This window comes from Aythya ferina (genome assembly GCF_964211825.1).
Source record: "Aythya ferina genome assembly, chromosome: 5".
NCBI lineage: Eukaryota > Metazoa > Chordata > Aves > Anseriformes > Anatidae > Aythya > Aythya ferina.
Window position 1 is genome coordinate 55,527,682 of NC_140301.1, and position 25,068 is coordinate 55,552,749.

At 40.0% G+C, this 25,068-nt stretch overlaps 1 protein-coding gene across 2 annotated transcripts in view; it reads left to right on the forward strand.

The window, feature by feature from the left end:
• The window catches only part of KIF26A (kinesin family member 26A), a 100,462-nt gene extending 75,685 nt beyond the window's left edge, over window positions 1-24,777 (forward strand). For both annotated transcript variants that reach the window (XM_084521843.1, XM_084521844.1), the window contains 10 exons: window positions 8,721-8,930; window positions 10,614-10,707; window positions 11,187-11,449; window positions 11,746-11,929; window positions 12,223-12,382; window positions 13,992-14,154; window positions 14,708-18,086; window positions 21,565-21,755; window positions 22,616-22,766; window positions 23,283-24,777. In XM_084521843.1, coding sequence (XP_084377969.1) covers window positions 8,721-8,930; window positions 10,614-10,707; window positions 11,187-11,449; window positions 11,746-11,929; window positions 12,223-12,382; window positions 13,992-14,154; window positions 14,708-18,086; window positions 21,565-21,755; window positions 22,616-22,766; window positions 23,283-23,458 — 4,971 coding nt within the window. In that variant the 3' untranslated portion in view covers window positions 23,459-24,777. The remainder of the gene's footprint in view (window positions 1-8,720; window positions 8,931-10,613; window positions 10,708-11,186; window positions 11,450-11,745; window positions 11,930-12,222; window positions 12,383-13,991; window positions 14,155-14,707; window positions 18,087-21,564; window positions 21,756-22,615; window positions 22,767-23,282) is intronic.
• The last annotated feature ends 291 nt before the right edge of the window (window positions 24,778-25,068 follow it).

A 25,068-nucleotide genomic window follows, 5' to 3' on the forward strand; every position in this document is an offset into this window, starting at 1 on the left:
CAGGTCCTGTCACTGTTTGTGGGACCCTGTCTTAACTTGTGAGCTCAGTGGGTGTTCAGGGGAAGGAAGTGGTTTGAATTCTTGCTTCTTCTTGCTATGTGACTATAGCAGGCAGTAACTATGTATTGTCAGAACTGCTGGAGGAGGCAGGAATGTGAAAAGACTGTGATGGCCAGAACTTCCACTTGAACACAATTACTGATGTGAGCCCAAGGTCTAGAGTTGTTCGTTATCTACCATCATCTCCATGCATATCATACGGTTCTGCTGTGATGAAAAACTGCTATTAATTTTTGTTGTTAGTGACTTACTACAGCAGACATCCTATGTGCATCTTTTGCAATTTCTAATTTCTCATTGTTTCAAGTACTGTCTTTGGAAGGTGAGTAGTAAATGTCTTATTAATTTCTTTTACATTTCATAAATACCATTTTTTCCCTTATCATAATTTAATCAGGAGTGTACGGATTTGTCCAGCGATTCAAATCTTTAATTAACCTTTTGCATAGTTTTCTTTACTAAGAGTGCAAAAGACTATGTACTCTTCCAGGTACTTGAAGGATTTTTCTGCATTCAGGAACACCAAGCAGAAAAAAGTTTAAAATAAATAAAGTTTGGAACTGTGGGTCTTTCTGGCACCCGTGTTTTGTATGATCAACCTTAATCAAACCCTCACACATGTACAAAAATCCTACTACCAATACAAACTGAATACTGAGAGGAATTATGCTCAGTACTAATAAATGTTACATAGCAAATTTCATACCTTTGTCTTGAATGTGCCAAAAACATCAGAGTCCAAATCATTTAGCTGAATCCTACTTAAAAGGCAATGATCCAGTACAGTATGATTCTTGTAACTGAATCATTTTTGTGGTCTCTCTGGGTGTTATTAAATTTAATGTCAGAATAGTAGGAAAGACGTCTGAAAGCCATTTAATATTGTCACTGGAAAGAAGTTAGATTATGCTCAATTTCTGACATTAATGTGCTACTTAAGATAATTTATCATATTGTGGTATTAAAAAAGACATCCTTTTTGCAGTGGCTGCTGTGTAGCATTCTAATTTGCTATTTTTCTTTAGCATGGTAGGAAGCCTTTTTCATGCAAAATGTTTTTTCTGCAGTTCTATTCAGCTCATTCTTTATAATACTGCATCACTTACAACAGCAGCTTTAAGTGCTTGTCTCTTTCAAGGATCCTGTCAATTTTTTTTGTTAGAATGACAGAAGCCTCCTATGTGAGACAATTGAAGTGGAGCATTTAAAGAGAACCTGAGTTGTCAGACGTGTTTCTTGGACAGGTATATACATATTGGTCTCCATTTGTGTGTTTTAGACATTTAGTTTCATTTATGCTTTACCAAGCCAGAGCTAAGGTACCGCTAATATGATTTACTGATCATGTAGAGTTTTCTTAAGTGTGCTATATGTCCCATTCACTGGTTCTTAGAATGGTTTGATGATGGATAACAAATAGGTACTTAATTTTGTCATCTTTATTGCTGCTTGTTTCCTAATGACTAGAGTGTTATATCTGATATAAATCACGTATCATACTAAGTACTCTGCAATCCATGTGTAGGACAAGGTGCATACATTCCTGCTGAAATGTATTGAACTACTTAAACAAAAAAATGTGAAAGATCAGATTAAAATAAACAATTTCTTCTATTTTGTTTTCACATTTTAAAAATAAAATACTTTTCTTCATGTCTCCTGGGAGTGGAGAATCAATTCTTCTTTAATAGAGTACAATATAGAAGTGATTTTTTTTTTGGCTCTCCCAGGGGAGCTAAATGGTCTATGCTAGCGTAGCAATTTTGCATATAAATTTGCCATCCACTGGTAGTGGCAGTATATGAAAGGCTTGTAAGAACTACCCACAGTAAACCAATTTAGCAAGGGTTATATATCTGTCAGTTACAATTAAATCCATGAAAAATATTGGCTCTGAACTAGGACTTTTGTAATTTGATTTACATTGTAGTTGAAAAACAAGTGATTTCATTGGAAAATGGCGTTCAACTGAATATGAATTCTTTGTAATTTCTTGCTGAGAGTTCTTAATTCAGGATGGTGGATGTCTAAGCATAGTTATGGAATTAACCTGCTGTTATACACCATTTTGTGAACATTGGACAAAATTATCTTCCTGGCTACACGTTGCCTGTCAAAAATGTGTGTTTCAAGGGAATATTTAGTGTCTATTCAAATTTGATATAATGACATTTATTGCTAAAGACCAAATTGCTTGTTCATTTAGGGATTATGATACTCCTGTAATGTAGAATATGACCAGCATTTATGGAATGGACTCCCCTATAGTGCCAGTGCTTTCCCAAAATACAAAGTCTGAGCTTACTTTTTGGGGAAAAAAAGCTTGAGCTCACGTATTTTAAAATTTTATATGCTTTTTAATACATTCCTTCTGTTTTTTCCTTGTAATTCTGTTTAATGTGAAACTTGACAACTGCATAAGCATTGAATGCTAACAAAGTATCACTATAAACACATGAGCACTACACATCCATTCAGTTCTAAGGATGTACCATATGTTACAGTTATGCCTGTGCTAACGTATTTGGCTCGGTCAGGGTCTTAATTTCCTCAGTGTTCAAAATGCCATGGAGTCTAGTCATTACTTAATAAGTAAGTGGTCTTTTTTGTCTACATGTCTGCCCCAAATTAAACCGTGTAGAGTATTTGCTCCAATGAAAGTCAAATGATGAACTTTTTGATGTATGCAGTAGTTTTTGTATTAATCCTTTAAAACATATAGTAGAGGTCTGTGACAGTCTTAGGAACAGAATCCACATCATCTGGTTCTTTGTTTCAAGTGTGATATAGTTCTTCCCCTTTCTCTGGTGTCAGTGTTGATAGCCCTTCCATCTCTCTTGATTACAGGGCAATAATCAATGCGAACCTGACTGTCTTAGTCTCTTGGCTGTTTCTGTCTAAAATGGTGTAGGATTGTGTCATTCTCTCTTTTATCACTGGCTCTTTTCTCTAAAAATTCAGTCTTGGATGTGATTTCTTCTGAGATGACGCTTGCCTCACTGGTCTTTGAGGAGTTGTGTTCATTGACGCGTGGCTTTACTGTAGCTCCATTCAATTCAGCATATCCAAAATATAAGGGCTGTATTAGAAAAAAAAGTGCTAGCTTGCCTCTGGCCATCAGTCTCACATTCATGTCTTGCTGTCAGAGAGTTGCCTTGAAATTTGGTTTTCACGGCTTTTTGGTCTGTCTTTTACTTTTCCCAAACCTGCTTTTTGACACTGACATATCCTTGATGTTTTGCACTATCTTAAGCAGTCCTGCTGTCACTCCCTCATCCTGCTCTCTTCAGCTCCAGCTGGTTCAATATGTGGGGGGAGGTCTGGAAGTCCCCAGTCCACACGAAGAGGGGTATCCACTGCTCTTGGAGGAGGTCGCAGCATGGGAACAGCAACCATCACATGGGGATGGGGTAGAAGGTCTCCCCTTGGAGACCCCTAGGTGTGAAATGGAGTAAACAATAGCAATGGCCTCTAAGAGGAGGAAGGGCTTGTATTGTCCAGGATGTGTGTTCCTCAGTTTTTGAGAAGCGTCAGTGTTTAGTTCAGAATTGTTACAGGCGCATGTATATTTGACTTTAAAAATGGTCAAAGATGTCAAGTCTAGAGTTTTGGCTCAGGACTCCCACAGATTAGTAGGATTTGAGTGTGCTACGTGGATCTGTCATTCTCTGGTGTGTTATTCTCCTCATCAGCCGTTTCTAAAACTATATGGAGTTTAGTCGTAGCCATTGTCCTTCACATAACTATTTTTTTTCCCTCTCTCTGACTACAAATTATTTTTTTGAGAAATCTACCCTTTTTCAGTTTGTCTCCCCTAACATTCTTTATGCATGCATAAAACAGTGGTATGACTTGTATGAGCATCCATTTATGTGATTTGCCCTTACATGGCTGCAGAAAGTGAATTCTAGCTTGCAAGTGTTTGCTTTTATAGCCTTTCTTTTCCCTGACTTCCACTGCAGGTTGACAGATAGACTTAAAAATAAAAAAAAAAATCCTTGATTGCTGTGAATCTTTCTTCCATCCTTGCCAGTGTTGGTTTAAATTACGCCCATTGTTGTGCTGGGTGGGTGGGCCTGTGACCTTATGCCACCCATTTCCAGGGCTTTTCCAAATTCCATGCGCACATATTTATTTATTAAATTCTTTGTATTTTATCAGCGTATTCAGGATGTGTTTACCATCTTCTTTTCCAAACAGTTTTAATTTTAATAGGATTTCCTTCAGCAATTCTGCTGACCTCCTGGTTCCTGCGGAAATATGAATTTGGAAAGTTCATTTGAGTGTTAACCCCCAGTGTACAAAACTCCCAAGATTAGAGTCAGTTAATTACTGAGATACTTCAGTGAATTGCATGATTTAGGTTGTCTTCAGGCACTGAGGAAAATGTTAATAATGTGCATATACCATAATGGTTTTTTTTATTTTTATTTGCAAAAATTGAACTGATACAAACCTGTCCTATTTTCCTATCAACGTGCTCATTAAAATTGAGCCTCTATCCAGTATCCAGTGTCTCCGAATATGTATGTACAAATCCTTGTAACCCTTATGAACTTTTTCCCTGTAATTCTTTTTTCTTACTCAGCATCTGTCTGTGACACTGAAGAAGAAATACAGAAAAGAAAATTACAAGGAGTTACTAAAAATGCACGGTTATAACAGAAAAAGTTGTGTCGTACACATCACAGGACAGATTTCTAATCTTAGCTCTCCTTACAGAGTCTAAATAGTGGTCAGGGCAGAGATGCCCTGAGCCTGAGATTACTTTTCTGGAATCACGTTATTTGTATTGTTTTTCTTTGCTTATTTATTTATTTATTTATTTATTTATTTATTTATTTATTTATTTATTTTTAATTCCTGTCCCCCTCTTGACATTCCTTCTAGGTCTCCTCATTGTTTTCTTTCAGACATCTTGCATTTCCCTTTCTTCATTTGTTCTCCTCTAAATTCCTTCTGTGAAGGTTTCTTCACTTCCTACAAGTGCTACCGGTAGCTGGTACTGCTGCAGTTGGAGCTGAGCACCAGAACTGGCCACACTGCTGAGTAACTGCCCACAGAGGATGTAATTCTGAGTGGGCCTGAAATTCTTGTTATTGCATTTAGTTCTAGTCATTCATTTCATAAGCAAACAAAAGCATTTGAGTGTGGTACAGCTACTGCTGTTATGTTGTCTAGTCACGGGCCAAAGTTACTTTAAGATTTATGGGTTTGTGAGTTTTCTTGAGTCCTTCCCTCACTAAAAACCCTTGTATCTGGTTGATTTTCTGCACTGCCAGTTGCTATCTCTGCAAATGAGCGTGCCTTTTGTATTAAAAATAGATGAAGAGACCCAGGAGAAGGTGCAGTTAAGTTGATCCTTAAGGCAGGAACCATGCTGGCTGTACAATACTCAGCTTTTTCTGCCGTGTTCCTCCTATCCCAACACAGAAAAGTACTGGGTTGAACTTCAGAGCTGAGAACACAAACCTGGCAATTAAGATTGTTCCTGGAACAAAGGAGGGCTAGAATAATAAAAATATCTTTCTTCTACATATTGAGAAGCATGTGCCTGCATGTGGGACCTGCCTGCACTTTAGCTTCTGCTTTTGCAAAGCAGTAGGTTTGAGTAAGCTTTATTCTTGTTGGTACTTTCATTTCTGAGTGAAGTCAGTGCCTAGCTCAGCAGCTCAGCATTGTGAAAAAGAGTGACACATTATAACCCTACAATTTCTGATAGGTAGCTTTAAACATTAAGCCATCACTTGTAGATGGATTTAGAGGGCAAGGAAACTAAATTTGAAATCTGTTTTTCTACTCTGCAAATCAGCATTTATACACAAAACACCAGAAGAGGAACTCCCTCAAACTGCTCTTTTCTTGCCCCCTCCCATTTGTCTTGAAAGCTCATTTTCTCTGTGAAAATGAAGATGACCCTTGAGGCCCATTAAGAGTTGGTATCTGATACCCTTTGAGAAGAGATTTTAGTACCTTTCTGCTTCAGAGAGATGGTCTCAAAAAGCTGATTTAGCACACAAGTATTTTCTTGGGGTAAAGTCACCTTTTTGTTAGGAGGAGCAACACTGATGGAGGAAACTTGCTGTTTAGGTCAGGAGGAGACCAATTTTCTTCTTAGCCAAGCTCTGGCTGCTAGAATCTAATAAGTGTAAGAGAAAAAGGATTGTTTAGGGATTTATTTTTTTAAATAGCATATATATTAAAATTATTTTTAATCAAGTGACTCAGAAGTGGGCAATTGTATGTATGTATGTATTTTTCCTTCTTTTTTTTTCCTGAGGGCAGTTATTTTTCTGAGCACCTCGGTAGCATGTCAAGGTTGAGCTAACAGGCTAATACACAAAGCTGGCTTCTTGGAGCTTTTATGGGGAAACAGCCTTGAGTCTGTCACCTCTGATGCATGGTGCTTTTGAAGCAGCTGTTTCATTTATTCTAAGGTTCAATTATTTTCTGGGACTACGTTTTCATATTCATATCAGCATAAAAGTGAAAAGAAAAGAAGGGGGGACTGCTTGAGTCGGTGGGTGGAAGAATTTGCTGCTACCTATGGTGGAGCCTCCTGCAGTGTTTACTGGGTGGGTCATTTGTTTCTTAAGCCCTTTGTTTGGAAAAAATGTTGGGGAAAAGCTTTTATAGCCCCTTTCTGAAAATACTTTCTGTGATGATGCTCAGCCATACCCCTGAGTGACTATGCAGGGGATGCCTGCGCGCAACTTAACCCCCCAGAAAGGAGGATCCATAAAAATGGAACAGCTGAGGAAATTAAATGAAAACCTTCAAGTTACCTGCCATCTCTAGTTGATAAAGACAGGGACAGTTCAGCATGGTGTTTAGTGCTGTGAATCATTCTGGTCTGGGCGCTACATTTCACTTGCACCCTCTGGGTGCAGGTGTGCATGCTATCACCTCGTTTTGTCTGGTATGAAGGGCAGTCTTAGAGGTTGGCTCAGCCTGCTCCAGTTTGTTGCAATGCTGGGAGGAGTGCATTTCCCTCTTGTGCTTTGCTGAAGCAATTTTTCAGCTTCGGTTCTTTCTTTGCCATTATTTCTCTGGATGCAGGGCCGATGGGGAGGTGTTAACTGCAAAGTGCATTTCTTGTGAAGACAAAAAATGTGGCAGCATAAATGCACACCATTCTAATGAAATAATACTCTCAGAATGTAGAGATAAATTTTTCTGGCAGATTTAAGGTTAAATTAGCGGTAACAAGTTAGAAAAACAGGAGAACACGTCTCTGTTAGCAGTGTATGCTCTCCAACCCAGCATCCCCATGCAACATCCACTTCCATGCTAGAGGCTGGCCTTAGATCAGCAACTGTGATCAGTGTGCTCTACTTGGAGGGTTCACCTGGCAGATTTGTAGAAGGAGGGGGGGGTTGCTATCTGTCACTCCCCTTCCAAGTCAGAAGCAGGCACTGTAAAAAGAGGACTGTACTTCATTAGGGTCAGTAGTTGCATTGCAGAAGATGCACATCCTGATGGGTGCTCTGAAGAGTGCGAATTGCTCCAGCTCTGCTGCCTGAGGTGCATTACAGCCACGGAGGCTCTTCACCCAGAAAAACTACGTTTAATGCTGGTGTTGGAGAACATGTGGTAGTTAGATAAGGACCTAATGCTGTTGTTCAGCCTGTTTTTGAAACTTTTTTTTACTGGCCAGGGAGAGTCGCTCTGGCTGAACATTGCTTTCCTCTACGTTTGATCTACTGGGCAGTGCAGAATTGACGATCGGCAGAGTGATTCACTGCTCCTGTAATAGTCATTTGCTGCAGCGCCAGGTGTGTAAAACACACTGGTTCTGGCCTGGGAGCATTTCATAAGGATAAATGGCCATAAGTGGGTGTGAGGCAGTATTTCACATTTTTTCAAAATAAGAATATGATTTCCAGGAAGCTTAAAAGAAGCAGGTGTGCAGCCTTTGCTGAACTTGAGTGAGACCCGGTCACTTGGCTCCCATAAGCTGCTTGGGAAATCACAGCCAACATGTCTGAGCTGTCTAAAAATGATGTCTTAAAATGCCATGTGTAGGAATAAAATGTACTTTGTGAGCAGTTTCTTTTCAAGATTTTGGACTTTTTAATGCTTTTTTTTCCTTCCCTTCTTTGAAACCGCCATTAAATCTTCAACTAACCACTAAACTACCTAGCAATAACAGCATGAAGGCATCTGCCTGGGAAAGCTATAAGAGAGGCACCTGTTTATTAAGGGAACATGAAAGTGGAATTGAAAGTTTCCAGATTTAGTTTGAATGCACTAGCTCTCTCAGCTTTGTGTTATTCCCATGGATTTTGGAATTGATCAATTTGTACTTTTGGTCACATTAAGTACACGGAAGGTAGGAGACCAGAGTTTCCTTTTCTTTAGGCATGGTATTACACCTACAGTGGATTATACCTGCTGATCAGACATTTAGAAATAGAAATGTTGAAATTGGAACAGAGTCAACAGAAAGGACAAAGTGCACCTTTAAAAGCTAATTCAGTGCAGACCCCAGGGTGGAAACCAGTCTGGAAAATCTGGCTCTGATTTTGTCCCACGGTTGTCCTGACATGCCTAAATATTATAAATGATCATGTCTTGGGAGGGGGAGCAGGTTTGGGAGGAATGCTTTGCATCTGTTTAGCTGGGAACTAAAGTTGTCAATTTCTTATGAACTTTTGCAGGTGAAAGTGATGGTAAGAATTTGTCCTTCTCAAGGAGCACATGAAACATCTGAATCCATGTCCTTCCTAAAGGTGGATCCACGAAAAAAGCAAATCACTCTTTATGATCCAGCGGCAAGTGGGCCTTCCAACATAGGTCATAGGAGAGGTGTTGTTGCTGTTCCAAAGATGTTTGCCTTTGATGCAGTTTTCCCCCAGGATGCTTCACAGGTATTGAAATCACTTGCATAAACCTCCTGAGTCTTCACTGAATTTCTTCAGTGAGGCATTGGAACAGGCTGCCCAGGGAAGTGGCTCAGTCACCATCCCTGGAGGTATTCAAAAGATGCATAGATGCAGTGCTTAGAGACGTGGTTTAATGGTAGACTTGGCTAGGTTAGCGATTGGATTTGATGAATTTACAGGTCTTTTCCAACCTAAATGATTTGATGATTCTTATGGCCACTGTGTTTAATATGCCTTAAGAGTACTGTCTTTTTCTGGGGATTTATGTTAAAATGAGTTGCCTTAATGCATAGAAGAAAACACAGTAATGAATAGACAGGTGGGTAAAGTCTTACATTTTCATTTTAGCCAAGATGTAAAATTAAGGAGTAAAAGCTAGGGAGATGGATTCACTGACTAAATATTCTTGCATTTTTCTTGTGTTAGTGAAAGACACACAGCCAATTTGAAGTTCACTTTTCACTCCAACTAGGTTTTAACCCACTTGATGTCACAAAGAATGCCCTTCTCCCCTGTTTTCAGTGAGCAAGGAGCATGTCCTTAGCATTGACTGCTGAAAACTGCTGTTAAGGGAAGAGATACAGCTAACCTTGTGGTACTATTATACCAAAGTAGTTAGGGAGCTTTTATATTTTCCTTGCCTTTTCCAGTTTGCTTATTCTCTGTTTTTGACTGATTAATTTATCTTGATTGTGGTACTGATGGTGCATGCCCCTCACAATAGTGATCTCAACATTAGTCTAAAACTTAGTGGCTTTTTCTTACAGATGCTAAAACTCCCATTGCTAGCCCTGCTGCAAAGTGGGCTGGGCAGTCGCAGCCACCTTCTGTGCTGATTTTGGCACCAGCCTTCTGGATTGTTGACACATGGTTTGGGCTAGGCTCTTTCAGGTGCTTGTTGTGGACCTTTTGGGTGGCCTGTTCGTGGTGATTCTGGGTGGCGTTGGCCAGCCAACCACTTATATGCAAGCGTCGTTGCTCAAGGCAAGCTCACTGCTGTGCACCTGCAAACGGAGCCTTATCATTTCACTGTAGTTACATATTTAACACACACCACACACACACAGCACTGCCCCACACAGTTGCCATACCTAATAGATCATCACATTGTATGCTTGAGACCTTCACTGATGTGGATAAACTGGTTTCAGTACACCCAAGTATTTCAGCAAGTTTTCTTTATTGATGCTGCTGTTTCCCCTGGAAAAGGAAAATGTGATGCTATGAAATCTCATTCAGGGATCTTAACTTATTTTCTCCAGTATGAATGTTTTTTTAATTCCTGTGAGCACTGTTGAGTAGCTTAATTTCAGTGAAGTTGCTACTATTGCTGAATAGCCTTGGCTAAGCTATTATACCAGCAGGAAGCCTGGTTGGATAGCATTCAGTTTGCTATGTTAGTCATAGAATCAATATTCCAGGAGAATTGGTTTAATAGAATTGAAAACTATTTTAGGCTGTAGTAGCAGATCTTATTATTTTTTTAAAGATAGCATAGTTACTAAAATAATAGGACTGATGACATAAAAATAAGGAGAATATTGTGGCTCAAAAACATTGAGCCATTCATTTCATACAGAAGAGGAGTTATAAGAAAAAAAAATCAAACAAAAAAAAACAACATAGCAGTATATGCTTTTACTTATTTGTCTCTAATCTTTCTTTCAGGCTGAGGTATGCTCTGGAACAGTAGCAGAAGTAATCCAGTCTGTTGTGAATGGTGCAGATGGTTGCATATTTTGCTTTGGTCATGTCAAGCTTGGTGAGCTCCCAAATTCGTTACAGTTAATTACTATGTCAGTCTGGTAATTACATGCTGTCAGCTCCTGGAACAATAAACCTGGAGTATATGAATAGATTAGAATTTCTTTTTAATTAGCTTTGCAAACTTATCATGGTTTATTTCTACACTGGGATTGTAAGTTTTAATTTGAAAAAGTAAAATGTAACATCAGATTAGCTTATTCAAGAGCGAGTTTATATATAGGTGCATTGTGATGAAAATCAAAAGATCAGAGATGTTTTTAAAATTTAATTTGCTGTGGGTCTGAATTGCAAAAATGGCAAAAATAATTGAATAAATAGTAATGGATTAATAATTGAATACTTTGCATTTTTGCATGTTATTTCCCATTATCAGTGTAGCACATGGCATTGCATATAATGTGCAGTAGTAATACGAAGAAAAAGTGTCTTGTACAAGAATGGTGAATTAAGTTCATGTTTGTCTTTTCATTCTAGGAAAATCTTTTACCATGATTGGGAAAGATAGTTCCACACAAAGCCTTGGTATCATCCCCTGTGCAATTTCTTGGCTCTTCAAATTAATCAATGAACGTAAAGAAAAAACTGGGACACGTTTCTCTATTAGAGTATCTGCTGTGGAGATCAGTGGCAAAGATGAAAACCTTAAGGATTTGTTAGCTGAAGTAGCCAGCGGCAGCCTTCAGGATGGCCAATCTCCTGGAGTTTATCTGAGAGAAGATCCAATATGTGGAACACAGGTATAATGGATATCACAACATAAATTTTCTGAGTCTGACTTCCATAAACTGTATTTCTTTTTATCTGACAACAATAACAAATAAACTGACAACAATTTATCTGACAACAATTATGAAATTTTTTAAGACAGTAAAAACAAATTTTTGGTTTTAATCTATAAGGCCCGCTCCCATGGAGTAAATATTTGTTTTGTTTAAGTTCTCAAGAGATTTATCCAGTTCAGGTTAAAAAAAAAAAACAAAAAACAACACAAAACCTCTTGTGAAAATTAGCTATTCTCTTGTTTATATTCCAGCTTCAAAACCAAAGTGAGCTAAGGGCCCCGACAGCAGAGAAAGCTGCATTTTTTCTTGATGCTGCACTTGCTGCCAGAAGTACCAGCAAACCTGAATGTGAGGAAGAAGATAGGAGAAATTCACACATGCTCTTTACTCTTCACATATACCAGTATCGCATGGAGAAGAGTGGCAAAGGAGGAAGTATGAATCTTCTCACCATGTTCTTTATTTTTAAATTACTTCAGTTTGGGCTGATTTAACAATAATTTGCAATAAGCTTAAAAAGAAAAAGTGAAATGAACCCTCAAGCCAGTCTACCTATAACTTCAGTAGCTGTAGCTAATACCTGGTTTCCTCACTATTAATATTTAATGTTATCATTATCCCTTGCTGTATTCATTATTTTCTTCATTTGAATATGTTTTGAATACCCAGTCTGGCTTAAGCTCATGCAAATACATGATGTACAACTGGTTTTCCCCTTTTTGTTTTAGTGTCTGGAGGACGCAGCCGTTTGCATCTCATTGATCTAGGAAGCTGTGAAAAAGTGCTGAGCAAGAGCCGAGATGGAGGAGGCTCTCTGTGTTTGTCTCTCTCTGCCCTGGGCAATGTAATTTTGGCCTTAATTAATGGTGCTAAGCATGTGCCATATAAGTAAGTGAATTATTGCATGTATTAGCGTAAATTTGTGGCTGGTGTTACCTTAACAATGAATTACATTGCATCAACAATTCACTCTTTACCTAAGATGATATTAAAGGAAGTTTTGTCAGAGAGAGATCTGTCTTCTAAGGTCTCTTACATATTGCAGATATATCTATTTATCTACCTGTGTGTGTGTGTATACATACACAGAATGTTTAGGGGTCACATAGTAACATGAAATTCTTACTTAAGTGACCAAAAATTGTATGGTTATTGGCATATATTTAATTTGAGTGTATGGTTAAGATGATTTGATTGTTGAAAAGTGCAGGGAGAAATGGTGAAAATGTTTTTTCTTCTCTGTCTGCTGTTTTCTAGGTCTTGGATTTAGACCTATCTCAACTAGCTGGACAGAAACAGTAAACACTTCCAACAAAATTTCATAGAATTTTGTCTCCTTTTACCAAATTTAGAAATGATATTGAAATTGAGAAAAAAAGATGAGCACCATGTGGCACAGTTGTTTAGCAGAAGTGAACAGTTATGCATATTGCTTTGTTGAGTGTACTTGAAAATAATGTTATGTTAAACACACCTGTCAAGAGCCCCGCCCAAAGACCAGATTCACAATGTAAACATCCCTACCAGAAGTTGGCCTTCTATCCTTAAATTTAATTGCTACTTGTCTTTATAACATCGTCCCTTCATTATCAATCATGTCATTTCACTTATTTATCTAGTGTTGCATCTTAAACAGGTGTTCTTTCTTTCTCTATTAAACAGAAAGTAGATAACTTCCTCAGGCTAGTTGCTACATTTGTGGATGGAGTACAGGATAGATGGGTTAGAATAGGGAAGGACAGATCTTCAACTTAGTCACCTACTGTGATTTGGTGAGCATAAACATGATGGTAGTTCCCACATATTGAGCCAGCTCGGAGTTGTGATGGAAACAGCCTCCAGGGAGCCTTGGGTACATGTGTTGGGGACCCATGGAGGACAAAATGTAACTTGTCTTGTTGGCTTTGCTTTCCATAGCTGATGATTGCATCATCAAGAGAGTCTTCAGAGAGAAATTTAGCTTCCCATTTGCTATGTCAGAGCAGAGCACAGCAGACAGAATGGAAACTAGATTAGTTAAGATGGCACTGATAATATTTATCTGATATCTAATGTTATTTGTTTAGGATTTTCATACTGTTTCTGTTGACTTTTTTTTTCTTATCAAAATTATTTGCACAAAGCTTACAGAGCTTATATATTCAGATGCAAAGTCTGCTCAGGTAAAAATAAAGCAATTATGAGCTGCTTGGGTAGTAGACCTGAAATACCTAAACTAGTTATCAATCATTTTACAGTTGTGTCAAGTAACAAATAGAATGACTTATACTACAAATACACAGGCAAATAAATTGTCAAAATGCTTGTTATCTTTGTATGTGTGTGTTTAGACACATTTTAAGTATGGTCAAATAATAAGAGAGATTTCTTATTAGCATGTACCATAGTTGCATATATCTTATGAGAATGAAAGCACAACTTGTGGTGTAAAAATCTGAAAAAAAAAAAAAAAAAGTTATTTCTTTAAACCATTCTACTGTTCTCAATTGTTACACAGGGACAACAAGTTGACAATGTTGTTGAGGGAATCACTTGGGAACATCAACTGCAGAACTACTATGATTGCGCATATTTCTGACTCCCCAGCCAATTATGCAGAAACTCTCACCACCATTCAGCTTGCATCACGAATCCACCGAATGAGAAAGAAGAAATCCAAGGTTGGTGCACAAACAAGCTGCAATTAATTCATCTGAAAATGAGTTTTCCTTGCCTCTCGGTGGGGGAACGTGGGATTTCTTGGCGGTAAGAAATAATAAAAAATGCATAAAAGCTCAGGAGAGGAACTGACAAATGACTTGGCACCAAGCCATTATCCCACCCTCAATCCTTAATCCTGAAATTCCCTTTCTTTTTGTTCCAAACGTATTCTTTCTTTGCTTGTATGTGGAACTATCTCAAAAGCTTCAATTTGTGTTAGTTAAAAAAACAATAAGAAACAGAAAACTGTTGAGAAGAAAGACAACTTATAATATTTAATGTAAACTATCTGAAAAGGTGTGATAGATTACTCCTAATTCAGTAAAATCTATGTAGCATGACCTTGTTACTTTAATTCACGCTGTAATATTTTTCCACTAGATGTAATTGTGATCGTACACACAGAGCACAGACTATATTAGCAAACCTACCCTTTTTATCAATAACATGCATGTATATATACCTATATATCAATTCATATTAATAATTTTTCCCCTTTTTGATCATTTGCAGTATGCATCCAGCTCGTCTGGAGGAGAGAGTTCATGTGAAGAAGGACATGTCCGAAGACCTCCCCATCTCCGACCATTCCACCCACGAACTGTTGCCCTTGACCCTGACCTTCCTGTCCTCAGCATATCTAGTGATCCTGATTATTCTTCTAGCAGTGAACAGTCCTGTGATACTGTCATCTACGTTGGTCCCAACGGTGCAGCTTTGTCTGACAGGGAATTGACAGATAATGAAGGTCCTCCGGAGTTTGTTCCCATAATCCCATCCCTGAACAAGAAGAGAAGTAAAGATAATTCTGCTACTGGTAGGAGTTCTGACAAGGACCATTTTAAATGCAACACTTTTGCTGAACTGCAAGAAAGGTTAGAGTGCATTGATGGAAGTGAGGAACCCGTCAGATTTGCTTGTGGAGAAATCTCTGTTGCATCCAATTGTAGTCCATTGCCTGGAGGTACAGAAAACGCACAATCTAAACTGATAAAGGAAAAAATATCTCCTCCTTCTGGAGGATTTAAGAAACCAGTTCCACAAGAAACTGCATCTCCAAAAAAAGGACATAACCTTCCTTTCCAGACTGTTGCTCCAAAGGGTGGCAATGGTAATTGTCATGAGAAGAACACACCTCACTTGAAAACAGAGCTTTCCAAGCCACAGAGCAGAGCTGACAGCAAAATAACAGTACTGGAGGGAGAGAGAGAGACAATCACTGATTCCCTGCAGTCCTCAAGGTGTAGCCCTTCAAGGAATCTGGAGCAGAATAAAGCTGCAGCTGACTGTGTCACTAAAGAAAAGTCCTTGTATGCGAAGAGACCCTTGCCAAGCCCAGCACCCCCACCTCCACAGCAGAAAGAGCAGGTGCTGGGCCCCAGTGCTCAGAGTTTGGAGCTAGACAATAGCAATGCAGTTCGCACTCCTCCTGTGGGAATGAGCAAGCAGATGGCAAACAAGCCTGAGCAGAACCCCCAAGGAAGTACATTTCTGGTTGGTAGCAATGCCCAGAATCAGTCAGGTGCTATAGAGGTACACAGCTTCCGGTCGGCGTTCAGAGGTAAATGTTTTGATCGGGATATACTAACCACCACGGTGACTTTGCAGCAGCCTGTTGAGCTGAATGGAGAAGATGAACTTGTTTTCACTGTGGTGGAAGAACTGTCCATCAGCGGGATTATGGATAATGGAAGACCTTCGAGTATCATTAGCTTTAACAGTGACTGCTCCCTTCAGGCTCTCGCATCAGGTTCGAGGCCAGTTAGTATTATCAGCAGCATAAATGATGAGTTTGATGCTTATACCTCACAGGAAACTTCTACTGGTGTAAATATTGATATTGTTGTGCCCTTTGCTAAGGATCCCTTTACCAGCAGCAGACGTTCCTCCATCAGTTCATGGCTCAGTGAAGTCAGCATCTGTACAGTTGAAAGTGATGGAGCTCAGTCTAGTGACAGTTTTGTTGCTCAGTCATCTTACAGCTGTAACAAGTCTGAGGAACCATTCAACTTGGATTCACCCAATTCATCTGTCCCCTTAAAAAGCGCTCTGAATGACAGTGGATTTTGCTTCTCTGAACTGGACAGTGAAAGCATGAATTCTAGCAAGCTGTCCTCAGGCTTTGGCAAAAGCCCTCAAACCTCTGAAACTACCAAAGCATCTCAGATTAAAAGTGCTTTTTGTGTCACTGATCAGCCTGTAAAAATAAAATGTGGTAATTCTCGCGATACACCTGTAATAGAAACAATACATTCTAGTCTTCCTAGGAAAACAAAAACTACCTCGTCTCCAATCCACAATAATACTGTCCTCAGCTATAAAGAGCTGCAGAATCCACATTGCATATTCGAAGATCCCTGGCTGTTGCGCGCAGATAATCAGATGGAAACAAAACCTGCAGATGCATTGCTGTCTCCAAAATCTCACACATTTGGTACTGAGAAGCAGCCAGGAAAAGCTGCCCAGTATTTTGGTGCAGCATCTGGGCCAACAAAGTCACAGACTATGCTTGCCTGTTCGCAGAGGGTTGTAGATGGTTGTGAAATGGCCTGCAAATCCTCCAGTGGAGCTGCAAAGAAGTCAGAAGCTTTGATGAAGATGCCACAGCTGAAGAGAGGAGCCACTACACTGGGAGTGATGCCAGTATCGCATGCTAACAGTAGTTTGCCGGAGGCCATCACCCGAGGGAATTCAGATGCTCCCATGGCCACTGGCAGCTTGAAATCTTCACTGGGAAAGAAGAGCGTGCCACAGAAGTCAAGCTTGTTGCCCAGGCCTGGTGGCCCGATGCCTCCAACACCTCCTGTACGCAAATCAAGCCTGGAGCAGAAACCTGTCGCTCTGGGAAATGGTGGGGGAAAAGCCAACAGCTTGGATTTTGCCAGAGCTGCCACACCAAAGGCTGAGGATGAAATGGATTTGCGTTTGAAAGCTGGGTCTTACTTCAGTGAAAGTGCCAGCAGTAGAATGAACCTGAAGGGTGACCACTCTTTGCCTAAGATGACATCAAGCTTGAAGGCGAAGGCGTCAAAAAGTGAAGCCGTGCACCGCTATGGAAGCCACATGTCCCTGGAGAGGTGTGACAGCCTGACATCAGTTGGATCCAAAGCAAATGTGGTGAGGGAAAATGGGAACGCCAGTAACAGTCGGACAGGACGCTCTGTCCCTAGGCTGGGTGTCCCCCCTGTTGCCTCTGGTGTGGCTTTACCACCACCCTTCACCGCCCCTGCACCTGGAAAAAGCAGCCAGGCAAAACCCACAGCTAACCAGAAGGTCCAAGCCAGCGGGAATAAAAACCGGGGCCTCTCCGCCAGTGGGTCCAAGTCTCTCAGCTCCTCCGTGAAGTCCCTGGCGCAGCCCGCGGGGAAGGGCTCTGGCGTGGCCCCCGGTGGGAAGGCAGCCCCCCGCTCTGTGCAGCCCGTCAGTGGCAAACCTGGCCGAGGGACCATCATGGGGACCAAGCAGGCCATGAGGGCGGCCAACAGCCGTGTGAACGAGCTGGTGTCAGGCGGCTCTGTCAAGGCGGGCCATTTCCGAGGCTCCACCGACTCTGACAGCGGCAACGACAGTGGTATTAACCTCAGCGATGAAAAGTCGCAGATCCCGGTGCTGCCGTCTCCCTACAGCAAGATAACGGCACCCCGGCGGCCTCAGCGGTACAGCAGCGGGCACGGTAGTGACAACAGCAGCGTCCTAAGCGGGGAGCTGCCGCCAGCCATGGGGAGGACGGCTCTCTTTTACCACAGTGGTGGCAGCAGTGGCTACGAGAGCATGATTCGGGACAGCGAGGCCACAGGCAGTGCCTCCTCGGCACACGACTCCATGAGTGAAAGTGGGATGTCGTCACCAGGCCGGATGAGGAGCCTCAAGTCTCCCAAGAAACGATCAACAGGTAAGGAAGGAAGGGGAAGGCAGCCAGGTGGCCTCTAGTGTGCTCCTGAGTCCCTCAGGATGGGGGAATTTCACAGCACCTCCAACTGAGAGGGAGAGGTGGTTTGGGGGGAGCTCGAAGCCAGGACTGCCTGCATGCACTTGTGCGCTTGTATTGCTGTGACAGCAGCTACTTGTCATTTATTTCACTTCAAAGGTGCAGGTGTGACACAGGTGCTGCGGCGGAGAGGGCAGGAGAGGCGCTGTGTGCCCTGGAGCGACGGCAGCCTCCCTGCGAGGGAGGAGGCTGCAAATGGCTGCTGGCAGATAGGGGATGTTCCTTCCTCAGCAGGGTTGGTGGCAAGCACGGCACCAGGACAGCCAGATTAGGAGGGTATATGGGTGGATTGGGAGGAGTGTGTCTGCTTTTCTGAGGATCAAGTGAGAAATTTTTGCGCAGGCTGGGAAAGAATGGAGAGAGAAGGTCAGTGAGGAGAGGAGGAGCTCTGCTGCTGGGAGCTGGTGAGAAAAATTTTAGTGAGGTGGGCTGGGGCTCCCATTTGGAAACAAGGGAATAGGCCTGGAGGGGAGAATAGCGCTTGTGAATTAATGAGGATTGCTGGATGTGCATTAGGTTATCCAAAGGTGGAGCCTGGGGGCAGAGCAGAAGGGTGCATATGCAAGATGCAAGCAAATCCTACGTTACTGCTGCCAGCTAATCACAAAATTATCGTGTTGATCTGTGGTAGTAGTTTTAGAATGTAATTTTAGGGAGCACATGTATATTCACTAAATGATAGCAAACTGATGGGGAGAGTGGTTCAGAAGAGGCTCCTGCTCACATACTGTGCCAAGGTAGATGCCTCTGACTGTGCCATGCAAAGGTGGATGTACAAGTGCTGAGTCCTTTTTTCTGCTCTCTGGTGCCTTTCCTTGTTGCTTTTGGAGGTGGTGCTCATATAAGTGCACCTCCTCATGGAAGCTGGCAGTAGCCAACTTTAATCAGGATCATATGACTGCTGTTACAGTAGTGATTTTTATTGATCTAGCTTGACGTCGTCCTATAGTGTCGTAAAGAATCGGTAACAATCGGTGCCATGTAGCTAATGACCAGCAGCCTCATTCAGCAACCTAAGCATACTGACTGGTAGAAATATAGTAGGATACCAGCAATGCACTGAATTTGAGTTTTTGGTTGGAAAAGTCCTTGTAGACACCCATAATGCTCAATTCTGTCTCAGAAACCAGAAAAAATCTAGCCCAAGTGAGTTAAACTGATGTAGATCTCAGGGTGCTTTTTGGTCAGAGCAACTGAGCTGCTTCAGCAGGTGATAAATCAGTTTGGAAACTTAGTGCAGCATTTTGCTGCAGTTCTCTTTCCATAGCATATCAACCTCTTAAACCTTTCCTACAAATCAATATTAACAGCTGTAAAATTTGTGCACATATTGAGAAGGCATTACCCACTGATGGATTTCTATTTGTTTTTGCCTCAGGAAATGCTTATAAGGTCTTTAAAAATGACAAACTATTTCTTTTTCCGATTGAAATTACTCTATATCAGTAAATTATGCATTACTTTTTTGGAATGCTTTAGACTTTGAGACCATAATGTATTTTATACATGGAAAAAAAGGTTTCTTAGGTACTTTGTGAAATATTTCTTAGAAGAAATGTTTGATGCAGACCCATTATTGGCCTAAAATATATTGTGATCTTTGCCAGGTGTTAGAGATTCTTGATGTTGCTTACATTGCTCCAGACTGTGTTTTAGCTATGCAGTCTCTGCATTTAAGGAAGCTTTGGAAGGGAAATCATCCTTTGGAGAGATCCTACTCCCTTGGATGTTGCTGGATATATAGTTTCCTTATCCTTGAACTTCATCCTCAGAGAACCGATGTCACCTTTGGACTTCGTCTGGTTCAGTGGAAGGACTTGAAGTTTGTCTGTTCAGTGTATAAGTCTTACTGCATCTGTTCAATGTCCTTTTCAGACGGAATCCTGCTCTGACCAATGTAGTTACATGCTCAGAGCTACAGTGGGTGATTTCAGCAGGCAAATAGCGGTGATTCAAGCTGAACAAGTTGGGTTGTGAGAATGATGAACAGGTGTTGTAGAAGCAGAATCAAGTCTTACCCTTTTCAAAATACCCCCTTTGTGATTGATGTTGTTACTTAGAAGTTAAGTATGCAATGAAGAATGAGGGATATTTTTCTTAAGACTATGTAAACCAGGTAACTTTTCAAGTATCTGTGGAGGTGCATTGTTTTCAGGGGTACCTGCAGGGCTTTTGTCTCCATTTGCTCTGGAAGCTTGTGGCAGGGCTTACCTGATGGCCTTAATGTGAATTTTACTTTCCTGCAGAGGTCTCAGGCCCAGTAGTTATCTTGGGAGCACTCTCCTCTGAGCAACACTGTCTTGTCTGTTGGATATGCTCCCTTTGGCAAGATGACCAGAAGTAATAAGACTCCTTACCTCTGAGTTGGTTTTCAATTAAAGCTGTTTATACTTCCTGCTAACACGTGACATTTCAGTTTGTTTCTGGTGGCCTTCAGCCCTCCTGTTTGCCTAGGGATTGGACTGCAGGCTTGTTAACATTGTCTGATCATCCCCACGTGTGTGTACTCATCCTCAGTGTATGTGATGTAGTGGTCAGTCTTTGAGAGAATGAAGAGAGAGACTTAAGACCACAAAAAATGCTGGACACCAAAGTGCCAGCTCTTGTATACAAAAGTAACAGCATTTTTAAAGATGCAAGTCAGCATCTGCTGTAGGAAACACAAGTTGTGGCAATTGTATCAATGTAATGGTTTGCTGCTTATTTGGGGAAAAAAAGGAATGGGTGTGGTTTGTCATGCTCTGACCTGAGTGTTAGTGCAAATAGTGATAGGCCTGGACATTGGAGGTGACTCAATGGCACCTTGGTTGGTTGCTGCCTTCTGAAGTGCCAAAGGCCTCCTAATTCCACAGTGTCATTGAGAACTGCTGGTATTTAGTTCCTTAAAGTATTGGTGGTAGTTCTGGAGAGAGCTGTTGTCTCTTTGCAAAGAAGTAATGCAGTGAAGGGGATCTTAGATAGCCTTGCTTGGTTTTAACTGGAGGAGCAGGATATTTTCTGACTTGCCTGCCATTATCATTATCAGTCAGAAACTACTCACAATCATACTTCTATTGCAAGGTAATGGGTACCATTATAGCTCACCAAAGAGAAATTAATCCAGGAAAAATATTTTTGCAAGGAGAGAATAAACAACTGGAGCTCAGTCATCTGCTCTGGGAAGAGGAACTGCTGTTACTCCCAAGAGGAGCCAAGAGGATAATATTTTGCCAAGACAGTAACTCAATCAGCAACCTGAGGGTACTTCTCTAAAAGGAAAAGAGCAAGAAAAGCATTTCTTCCTAAGTTTCTGAAGAACCTAGATCTTTAATTTACTGCTGTAATATACTGTAGTCTGTTAGTCCTCCTAGAGTCTGATGAACACTTGTCTTTTGTGTTTTAGGTCTCCAGCGTCGTAGACTGATTCCTGCTCCATTGCCAGATGCTGCCTCCCTAGGAAGAAAACCCAGTGTCACTGGCCAATGGGTTGACCTACCACCTTTGCCAGGCACTTTAAAAGAGCCATTTGAAATTAAAGTTTATGAGATTGATGATGTGGAACGATTACAGCGACACAGACAAGAGGAAACTGAGGTCAGCACATATTTTACAACAACTGTAGACAACTTAAATTACAGTATACAGGCAGAATCCTTGCTTGAATGCTGGGATGGTGTTCAGGAAATTGATTGCAATTAAAGCACTATAATTATTAATTTTACAATTCATATGTTGGGGTACCCTTAACACAGAAAATGAAAATGATTACTGTCTAGAATTAATTGTGTTTAACATGACTGATGGTGTAAATGGAAGTTACCAATGAATATATTATGAGAAGACTTTGTAATCTTACCCTAGTTGATGAAACCTTACAGCCTTTCTCAACTGTAGGGTCATTAACTCTTTATGTAAATGACAGGATTCTGTTAAGTCAGGGATACACTGAGTATGGTTTGTTTGTAATTGGAAAACACCAGCTAATTCTATTTTGGAGACAAGAATTTCTATATTCTTCTGATGCCTTTTTCCCATTTCTTTCATAATAGCCTTTCCAGGATGTTGAGAAGGTAGGAATATTTTAAGAAAATAAGAATTCATATGTCTTAGGACTAAATATGACCTTTACATTATTATTAGGCTGTGTTTATCATTTGCCCTACTGGAAAACTACAAGCATTAGTAATCTCAAAATATATTGGAGATGTTTACTAATTCAGAGAAATGCAACAAATGCTCTAGTGATGTAGCATGCTGTTTGTCTAGATTGGAGGCCATTAATTTACACTCCAAATTAAAAACCAAATACCACCACCACCAGAAAACAACTTAAACAACAACAAAAACCGTTGCCTCCTAACTCATAAGTAGTGAGCTGGGAGCAGTTTGTGTCCAGCTGTTGGAGGTCAGCTCATAACAGGCAAATTCATGAAATGTTTTTTCTGTTTTAAAAGGGTCTGATGTATTTCCATACCAAGCTGAAGATATTAGAAAGGCGCCAGCAGCGAATCAGAGAAATAAAGGCAAAGCATGAGTTTTTGAAGGAAGAGTTGGAGGAGACAAAGTGCAGGTTGATGATGGATCCAAATAAGTGGAAAGAAGACTGTAAGTCTTATGCAAAATAGTAGTATGATCAACATGTAACAATTTTTCAGCATGTGAGCAGTCCCACTGACAAAGATAAGCAGTTGCTAAGATACTCTGCTGAAATGAACTCTAAAGTACTCTGTGACCCCATTAGCATTTCTGTGATACAGATTTTTTTTTCCAGTGCTAGATAGTATCAGAAATGGAAGAACTGAAAAAAAAATACAGTGGAAAATCACTGTGATTCTTGTTAATATTTATATAATCTTTCATTATCCTTCTTTTCAAAGAAGGAAAAAGTGTTTCCAAAACCCATGTTACGGTTGGGAAACTGAGGCATGAGATTTGCAAACAGATTGAGTGCTGTGCTTAAATGGAGCCTCAAGGTAGAGGTTTGCATCCGCTGAACACAGTGAAAATATGTCTTAGTTGAAGAGGAGTAAAATAGTCCTCTACACGATTTTCTTCCTTGTGATAGAATACTGTTTTGCTGTGAGATGTTTATTTTACATATTTATTTTTTTGGTCTGACAGTTGAAGTGGATCCTGATCTTGATAAGGAGTCACAGGAGTACCTGGAGGCACTGGAACAAGTGACAGAGGAACTGGAGCAGTGTGTTAATCTGTGCAAGTCACATATCATGATAGTGACGTGTTTTGATATTGGAATAACAGATGTACAAGATGGAGTAAGGGAAGTGGAAGTTTGAAGAGAAGTTTTTTTAAGGGACTGAAGGAAGTGAAGCTGGATCGTCCGACATGAAGTAAAGAGGTTAAGTAGCTGGAAAGTGAAGGAGGAAAGGTGAAGACTAAAAAGCAACAATGAATGTTGTAGGAGAAAGAAACAGCTGAGGGGATGGGAATGTTCATAAATCATTTGGTGCCTCAACGTGACCTGAACTGTACAAAGATAAAAGTAGGAACAAGTATTGCTTCTGCCAGATGGAAGTGAAGAAATTTAGTACAAACCAAGACACTAAAAAAACAAACAAACATACAATGGAAGTGCCTTTAAAGATCATTTGATTTTCATTTTTGTATTTGGTGCTAGAATTAAAGCCAGCAAACCTAAGCAGACCACAAAATGTATTCCTACGAAATATTTTATACTGTATAGTGTATTTATGACTATATGTAAAAAAAAAAAAAAAAAAAAAAAAAGAACAACATTGTAGCAAAAGCAATAAGTAAATTATGTTTTCATACCTGAACTTGCCTTCTTGTTTCATAGAAAAGCTGTTTTATGTAGCAGAATTAAAATTGTATTATAATTGTTTTCTTGGTTAGGGTTCAAGATATTTTTATGAACATTTATCTATTGAAAAGGTGTATTATGGCATTTTGAGATGATTGTTTTACCTTCAGGTTTTGTATTATTACTTTTTCAGATCAAAATAAATGTTTGTTTTCCATTTTATATATACATATATAGATATATATTAACTGCTTACCTACTTTCTTGGTTACTAACCTCACTTATCACAGACCTGGTCTTTTTGGAGTCGTTAACTTAAGGTGAGGATGTCTACAGTAAAGGGCACTGTGGTTTGTTTTGGTTTTCTTATTTCCTCTTTGACTTCAGGAATTGAGAATTATGTTTATTACCAAAACCATAAAACAAACAAAAAAAAAGGAAACAAAGTTTTTGTAAATGTTAAGTTAGGTCCATATTTTTATATAGTTTTGACTATAAATATAGCATTTGCATTTTGAACTTTTAAGACAAATAGTATATCTTTTTACAGTTTTTCTAAGGAAGGCAAACCCTCAGGATCAAGTTTATACATGCTGCATGAGATTTGTGCTTTTTTGAAGGAGGCCACTTAAGTGTGGGAACTATTGATAAATTGTTGCCAAACAAATACTTTTGAAAAGGTTTAATAGTGTATGTAATACCACATTTCATAATGAATCATATTTTCTGATCATCTTCCTTTTTATGGTTTTTTCAAGTCCTTTGTACAAATATGTATTATAACAGCTTGCTTCAGTTTTTATCTGTGAATAAAAGATACATCTATTGTTACGACTTCTTGCTATGTAAGTGATCTTAATGTTAGGAAGAGAGAGGATGGCCTGTGGTGCACAATGCTAAATGTCATATTATCTCTTTGCCCAAGAGAGATAACGGAAGAGAGTTTTGACATTAGTCATCACAAACCAATCAGGAGAGAGGCAAAACACCAAAGGGTAAAATAAATAACAATGACAATACTTACATTCCCTTAGCACTTCATAGCTTACAGAACAAAGACCGTCAGCTCAGATGCTTGTTTTCCCTGATGAGACAAAGCAATTAAAAATGGGTCTACAAACACAC